Source organism: Buceros rhinoceros, unplaced genomic scaffold (assembly GCF_000710305.1).
Source record: "Buceros rhinoceros silvestris isolate BGI_N320 unplaced genomic scaffold, ASM71030v1 scaffold17890, whole genome shotgun sequence".
Lineage (NCBI taxonomy): Eukaryota > Metazoa > Chordata > Aves > Bucerotiformes > Bucerotidae > Buceros > Buceros rhinoceros.
In genome coordinates this window covers 27,422-35,503 of record NW_010390354.1, presented here as the reverse complement: position 1 = coordinate 35,503, position 8,082 = coordinate 27,422, and the positions used below count along the sequence as shown (strand labels likewise).

The following is an 8,082-nucleotide window of genomic DNA, read 5'->3' as shown; positions in this document are numbered from 1 at the left end:
GGGCAGCCGGGGCCTGCCAAGAATGGGAGGAGATTTTGAAGAATATGTTTTATGGAAAAGTCATTTTTCAGAGAAGCTGAAATGGCAGGAACTACACCCCACTGTGTATGTCCAGAACAGCAGGAGCAGAGGAACAGAAGCATCTTCTCCAAGGATACCAGGAGGGAAAACTTTGGTCTCATGTCATGGGAAAGAGGTACACACACTGAAAGGATAGATGTGGGCTTCCACACAGAGAACAGAACAGAGGATGGCTCAAATCATAGCCTCAAACATCGCTGAATGCATATGGCCTCAGAGGGAGATCTTGCAAAACCTGACCCATACCAAATCCCAACACCTAATGCTAAGACAGCCCTGAGTGCCTGAGAACACTGCTCTGCACAGGGCTGGGGTGGCAGACAAGGGGCATTCAGCTGCGTGGGGACAGTGTAATCACCTGAACCGTGGTATAACTCAAGATGCAGACAGACTTCATCTAAGAAAGTGCTGACAAAGAGCAGTTCGTCCCATGCAGTTTGGAATTCCCCTCCCATTCTGCAAACACAGCATTTGCAGCACACACCAGAATGTGAGGGATGGGCAAGACAATGGTAAAGGCCAAACAGCTGATCAAAGGTCTGAGCGAGCAAATAATTCGTTAACAAACGAGAAGCTATTACCTCATATTGCAATACAGAGCCCTCTGTGAATTCCAAAGCACCCCCAGTGCATCCACGCCCAGTACCTTTGTAGTCTGGCTTAGGTCTCCAGAGTCCACAAGCCAGCCTGAGGCAGGGTGGTCAGGTCAGACGAGCTGCAGATGAGAGAGGGGATCCCTTCCCGGAGGAAGTTTAATGAAGGCTGGCGAACCCGACCAGAGCAGGGCCAGCGCTGAGCTGCCTGCTCAGGTCTGGAATAGCAGGAGACAGCTGCGGGGAGCAGGGGGAGCTTCTTCACCTTTCCTACCCTCTAAACTCCGTCCCCCTCATTGCTCCCCATGATGAACACTGCTATCAGACATCCAGAAACTCACCTCCGCTCCCTGCCACCCTCTCCTTTTTTCTCTTAATCACAAAGCAGGCACCTGCTTTGCAACTTCCAATTGCAACTTCCAATTTCAAAGCAAGTGCCTGGTGGCAGTGGGACATTCACATGATGTTTTGACCGTGGACAGAACGGTAGTGAAGAGCCACAGTTTTCAGCTGGGGCAATGGCTGGGATTTGGGGGATCAGGTCAGGGAACTAAGAGTCCAACACCACAGCAAACACCGGACTAAGGCAGAGGCCGCTGAATGCCTGACAGAGAAGAGTGAGGACAAAGTATGATGCACTGGGCAGTACGTAGAGGACATGACCTGACTTCTGCGTACTCCACAACTCGGCTCCTACTACACTCACCTTCTCGCCCTGACGGTCTTTCCAGGAGATCCAGCGCTCTCCGTTGCGGCTATAGTCAATTCGGTAAGCACGGGCAAACTCCTTGCCTGTGGCACGGGCATGCCGTCCCTGCGTCCCAATCAGGGTGATGAAGAAGAGCTTATGCAGGTCAATCTGAAGGAACTGTACATCTTCTGGTTGCAACAAGCCAGCCGGACACCAGGCTCCATCCCCCTCTTCCCTTTGTAACCTGAGGGGCAAACCACACACATGAAAAAAATGTCAGTTCCGAGAATCCAGCCTTCCCAGTAATTGAGGAAACTCCTTGAAATCTTGAGAATTGGGAGAAAGAAACCAAAACGGCAAGTGAGACTTGACAGCTGGCTACCAAATACCTCTCCCTTTGGGATGACGGGACTCAAGAGTCCTTTAGCCAGTCTTGCCCCTTTCAGAACAATTCCTTCTGTTTCAGAGATCTTTCATTAACAGTTCAAAGCAGTTTCTTTCCCAGACACATATTTCATGTTGATCAGACATAACTGTGCTACTCAGCAGGTAACTGCATACTGCTTGATTCTAGCACCTTACTGGCAAAGCACACACTCACTTCTAAAGCCCACGTGGTAAGACCTGAACCTCTGCCTGACCACGTCCCACAGCTCTAACACACACAAAGAGGAGCTATCTGAAAAATGCAGAATCCCAGACTGGTGAGGGTTTGAAGGAACCTCTGGAGATCATCCAGTCCAACCCCCTACTACAGCAGGGTCACCAGAGCAGGCTCCTCAGGATGGTGTCCAGGTAGGTTGAAATCTCTCCAGAGAAGAGACTCCACAATCTCTCTGGGCAGCCTGGGCCAGGGCTCCCTCACCCTCACAGCAGAGAAGTTTTTCCTCATGTTTAGGTGGAAGTTTCCAGGTTCCAGTTTGTGCCCGCTGCCCCTTGTCCTGTTGTTGGACACATCTGGCTGTGAAGATCAAGGTGACTGCATGGTGAGCAGAGGGCTGTAGCTACAAGCAGGTGGAGCCACTGAAGGAAGCTCTGCCTCACCCAGGCTTCTGTATGCTCAGCTGTGCAAGCCACAAGGTGGTGAGTTTTAAACGTGAAAAATTAATCCAGACACAAAAAGACCATGTGGGTTTTACAGCAACAGGGATTTCTTAGCAAACAGCAAGCCCTTGAAGTGCCGTTGTCTTTGAGTCAGCGATCCCATCTCTACCTGATGGGATCGGAGATGCCAACCCCTGCGGGTCAAGGCAGTTCCCAGAAGACACTGAAGGTCAAGGAGCAGGCGAGAGGACTTTTGTCTCAAGTTTGTCAGCTATTTGTGCAAGACTTTCTTACGGTGAAGTGGCAAGTAAGAGAAGTTATAGGAAAGGCAGGAAGGGTGACTGTAAAACAGGGCAGACATCTCCAGAGGACAGCTATGACCTCTAACAAAATGAGGTCAGCTCATGCCTTCACCCTGTGGACATCCAGCTGTCCTGGCAAAGAGATGATGGGACCAGATGGTAAGCGACGCGTAAGGTATTTGCAGAACTGGAGATAAACCGTACCTTGGAGGACAAAATACGTCTCCCAACTCTCAAACCCACAGGCCTGTTCAAATGCCATTAAAGCACACAACATTCCCAGCATCTTCGCTCTATCACGGACTAAGAAAATCAAGCACGAGGAGGATTTTATTATTTTGGACCGCCCAAATTCATCACCAAAATGTAAGTATGATAGTAACTTGAAAACCATATCTGACTTGAGCCAAAACTGGAGGCATGTTTGATATCACCACCATAAACAATTCTAAGGGAATTTAAATTTCTAAGTATTTTGTAAATCTTCAGTTAGTAACTTTGAGAGAAATGAAATGACAAAACTAATGAAAAGCCAGGCTTACGAGAAAGACTGCAGTACTCCTTGACATTGAAAATCCTTTAGCTGCTCTTTAACAATTTAACTCTGCTGTTCCCAGGCTTTTGAGTCAAAGTGGACACAGCCCATTTCCGCAATAGGATGCTGTTGAAAAGTTCACTCTTGTAAATTATTTCCTATGAGTTAGTTTAAAGCACTCTACAAGAATCCCAGGGGCACAGCCTCTAAGCTGACCTGTAAGTCAAATCCATCAAAGATTTACTCCCAGAACTAGAAGACGACAAAGGTCGGAAACAATCTCTGGAAGTCTCCACATGCAATCCCCTGCCCACAGCAGGGCTAACTCCAAAGCCACAGCGTGTCACCCAAGGCCTTGTACTACCTAGCCCTGACTATCTCCAAACACCAAGACATCACCATCTCTTTGGGTACCTGCCCCACCACTTCATTCTTAAGGGGAAGGCATTTTTTTTTGCTTAATATTGAATCAGAATCTCCTTTGTTACAGCTGTGACCATGACCACGACCTCTTGGTCTTTCACCATGCACTATTTAGATTTAATATGGAAGCAGTGAATAAGCCAAGCAGATAGGTTTCTTTAAGGGTAAAGAAGCTTCTTCCTCAGTCATATATCAGATATCTAAAAGAATAAAAGAACTATGTTTTATCCAGGGATTAACCCACCGTGCATACTGGGGTCCTGTGGAATCATACCACTGGCTGGAAGCAGTGATGTCTTCATCCCGTATCGTCCCCTCATGCATACCCAAAGGGTAACGGCATATAGCTGGCAAAGGGAATACAAGCAAAGAAAACAACCAAAAGATCAGAGCCAATTCTTTCTAAATGGCCAGACAAGTTTAATCAAAATGCTATCATGCCTAGGGAATAAACATGGTAATGATAAAATAGAGAATGCAAATAAAAAGGATTAAATACCTCATGATTACCATAAACTGAAATTGTAAGTAATGAAATTGTTCAGCAGAGTCCTGGCAGGGCAAAAACTTTACAAAGAAACACTTTAATAACATGAAATCCAAAACCATACCAGTGTTACTGGTTGTATGGACCTTTTTTACAATGAAAAAGCAGTTAATAATGATGCAACATAAAAAGCAGCATTTGTTCAAGATTTTGCTGCTGCTTCTGGAATAAACTGGATACTTGACTAAATAAATAGGAACAATTAATATTTTCACCAGTCCAGTAACAAGCAAGAAGTTAAACAGCTTCTACTAGAGATGACTAGACTAGCTTATGCCCCGTCATGTCCCTGCGGGATAGAGGTTACATTTGAGCACAAGCCCCTGACCATCCGCACTGCCCATCCCAGCCTGTCCCCTGCCTCTAGCCTTGAGCAGACCCAGCATTTCTCTCCAGGCATGAGAAGACTCAAACTTGCTGCCTTCAGAGAGTACAGACAAAACTGGCTCAAGTCACAGAGCTCAGCACAGCTCAGAGCACCAAAGACAGTGCAGATGCAGCTTACGAATCCACGCTGGCCAAGCTCTCTCCCCTGACACAAGGTTTTAAACGTGTCTTGGAATATTAGAGACGTTTCAGAGAACTCAAAATCTTAACGTGTTCATTAAGGCTCAGTATTCAAAACAGACAAGGGAGATATTTTTGTCAGGCTGAGATCAACAGCAGATTAAAAAGAAAGTTATATGGCATTAAATAATGAAATTATTAGAAAACAAATGTAGTCAGTGCAAATCCCAGAAAACAAGGGGAAGGACTTTCCTATAGACTCTTGGTCTGTCCTCTGAACTCACAGCAGCCCCAGCCCCTCCCCTGTCCCCACGGACACATGTTCCAGTCACTCCGCAGCGGCATGCACTGGGCTGGCATCCTCGCAGCTACGCTGCCAGAGCAGCAGCTCTGCCCACCCTTCCCTTGGCCATGGCACGGCCCTGGGGGTCTTCGTCATTTCCATGCCCCAGGACTGCTCTCCTTGTACCAAACCTGGACAGAGCCTGTTCACCAGCTTCAGAAGCGACAAGAAAAGACAGAGACATGAAACCCACCTCGTTGTTACTACAGAGGCCTGACAGATTTCAGTGCAGGCGTGTTTGCAAACAGAGGTTGTTCCACCAGGGTTTGCCTGCAGCTGCTCTCAGGCACAGGACCAATGAATATGAGATGTTCTATATATTCCTGAATAATCTTCTAGAGGAGATGGGTGGTGAGGTGACCATGTCTGCTGACAATACCAGATCATTTGATACAGAAAAAGGAAGTAATTATGGGAATACACACAAAATGAACTAGAAAACACCATTACACCACTGCCCGTATTCATGGTCAGAGGCCAGTCAGATATTCCATATCCTACTCCTTCCTTCCCCCATCAAAAGGCAGGGAAGGCAGGAGGGGTATCCGGCCCTTTGACTGCCACGACAGCGTCAATCTGCCCGCAGTCCAGCTTGCTCCTTGCCCAGACCCAGGGGAACTGCTCTGTGACAGATGATGCAAAAGGAAAGATCAGCAGCCTCATCATTGCAAAAGGGATTAGTGAAGTATGACAGAAATCATTTATAGCCTCAACAATTACTCACTGTCTCTCAAAACACCAGAGCCAGGAGACATCAAAAGATCAGGTAGTGGGGTTAAACAAACTTCTGCATCCTTCATCTTAAACACTCCAAATGCCAAAGGTTGGCACAGGTTCAGGAATCACCTAGACAAACAGCTACCACAGACAAAGACACAAGTGCTCACTCGGGAAGCTCCGAAGCAGCAGAGAGCACACCCGGGGTAAAGCACTGCTGTGTGCTTGCCCATCTGGGCACTCCTCCAGAGCCAGCAGGGACAGGAGACTGCTGGAGTCAGGACACCAAGCTGGATGGGCCCTTGCTCTCATCCAGAACATTCATTCATCTGTCTGAGGTTTCTGAAGAGCCCTGTTTACAGAACTCCTCACTGGGAGGCTGCTGGTGTCTGGCTTGGATCAACGACTGTGGCTGCTGAAAGCCAACCAAGAGCTCTAACCCTGCTCTGATACCGAACAGTAAGTTTAGTAAAACAAATGAGTCTTGACTGTCTTCACTCTCACCTGTCCCACCACAGACCAGTACGACCTGATCTATTGCTGGAAAGCCAGTATGTTCCTCTCTGATGGGTAAATATCTGAAAGTTTCCCAAAAGGGTGGGAAAGCAGAAAGTGTTCTTGTGTTTCTGCAGTGGGAGTCCTGTCTGGTCACACCTTCTTTAAAGGTCAAGTGCACACCCTACAGCAACACCAGACAGAGCTAGCTGGTTGGGAAGGACCCTGGGGAGCCGGGACTGACCGCAGTCCTTCACAAAACTCCTTTGTTCACAAGTCCAGGGCTGCCAGATGGAAGCCAGAGTGTCCCTGGCACTGAGGGATGCACGCTACGGGGGGCCATGGCTCTCACCGAAACAAACAGCACGAGTCTCACCGCAATGAACATCCTCTCGAGCAAAGCCATCTGTGGGTTCCATTTAGGTGCCACCATGACTCCTGCTCAGACATCCCTGACCCTTTAACTACTCACTCAGGGACACACTCACCTGCCACGCAGACAGGGCACACTGAGGCTCTGAAAAATCAACCCAGCTCACCGCTGTTAGCGAGGTCAGACAAGAGATGCCAGGCAAAAGGACTCCACAGGGAACGGCTGGGTAAGGGGGAGCCCAGAGGTGCCCACCGAGCATCCCCACAGGCCTCGTGTCACTTCTGGCTGGCTGCAGTGCAATCTCAGACCTTTGCGAAGATCCAGAGCAGGGTCAGAGACAGACACAAAGGGCTCCCAACAAACACAGCCAGAGCCAGCAGAGCAAACAAAGGCCCTCAGGGTTGCGCTGCTGCCTCACCACACCTTCAGCCAAGCTTGCAAAGGCTTAGGCTCATTTATTTCACAGACTGTCTCCAGCTCAAACCACTTCACTATGGGGATTTTTACAGTATTCTGTAGACCACTATCTCACCTCCATCATGATTATAACCTGCAAAAGCTGCAGAATAAGAGGTCATGCCCTCCACAGGGACTCACAGGCTCATATCCCTGTCTCCACCCCAGCTTTGTGCCAGGTAGGACTTTCTTTCCTCCCACACTCTCTTGCTGGCTGGAGAGCTGTGGTGATGCTTTGCTGACTGGTGATTTGCACTCCACAGCAAGCACAGTATCTGAGCCAGCCTAGAGCCAGATTGGATCTGCAGGCCATGTGGTTTAAGTGATGAAGGGATATTCAGAGCTCAAGATAGGTCTGCTGAGAGCACAGACCCTCTGGGTGGGCAGAGAAAGCAATATATTTGTGTGCCTGAGCCCTCCTGGGACTGTCAGGAGAGGTGTTCCACCCCACTACAGCTGTCAAGGAAAACTGGTCATCTGAGTCCAGAGGAGAATACTCAGGAACTACAACAGTGGTTGTATTTACGGTATATTTACACATTCACCCCAAGAGGCAAAGAAAGGCTGAGAATCAGGAGCATATGAGAGGTGGGAGGTCTCCCCCAGCCTGGCAGCTCCCTACCAGGGTTGACTTCGGTGACAGATGGCTCAGGCAGTGAGGCCAACAGCAGCATGCAGAAGATCATGGTAGCAATCGGAGGTGATGCGCAGGGTCAGATGGGTGCGAGACCTTCAAAGGCAGCAGCTGCCATCTACATTTCTGAAAGACAAAGCAAAGAGAGAAGATGAGAGTCCTCTCAAGACAGGACTTCTCTGTGCTGCAGACTTGCTGCACTGCTGTTGCCTTCAGGAGTGTCCTGACCTCAGCCCTACTCTGACCCATGGCCTGATCAGAGCCTTCATGAAGAACTCACGATGGGCCGGCTACCCACGCCATCGCTAAAGCTATTCACGTAACTCAGCTCTTCAGAGCTC

General features: G+C 48.7%; 1 protein-coding gene across 1 annotated transcript; it reads right to left on the bottom strand.

Annotated features, from left to right (window-relative positions):
* Window positions 1-1,224: 1,224 nt before the first annotated feature.
* Window positions 1,225-7,874, bottom strand: LOC104494681 (discoidin domain-containing receptor 2-like). Its single transcript, XM_010137548.1, has 4 exons — window positions 7,730-7,874; window positions 3,914-4,016; window positions 1,381-1,609; window positions 1,225-1,278 (listed from the first exon to the last, which is right to left on the bottom strand). The coding sequence occupies exons 1-4, from the start codon at window positions 7,791-7,793 to the stop codon at window positions 1,225-1,227; spliced, it is 450 nt and encodes a 149-aa protein (XP_010135850.1). The 5' UTR covers window positions 7,794-7,874.
* Between the last annotated feature and the right edge of the window lie 208 nt (window positions 7,875-8,082).

What these genes read in the sequence shown, in the direction of transcription:
- LOC104494681 (XM_010137548.1), bottom strand. Translation starts at nt 7,793, where the DNA reads ATGATCTTCTGCATGCTGCTGTTGGCCTCACTGCCTGAGCCATCTGTC. An exon ending in TGTCACCGAAGTCAACCCTG is followed by an intron (nt 4,017 to 7,729) that starts GTAGGGAGCTGC and finishes TCCCTTTGCCAG; the next exon opens with CTATATGCCGTTACCCTTTG. An exon ending in ACAGGACCCCAGTATGCACG is followed by an intron (nt 1,610 to 3,913) that starts GTGGGTTAATCC and finishes TTTGCCCCTCAG; the next exon opens with GTTACAAAGGGAAGAGGGGG.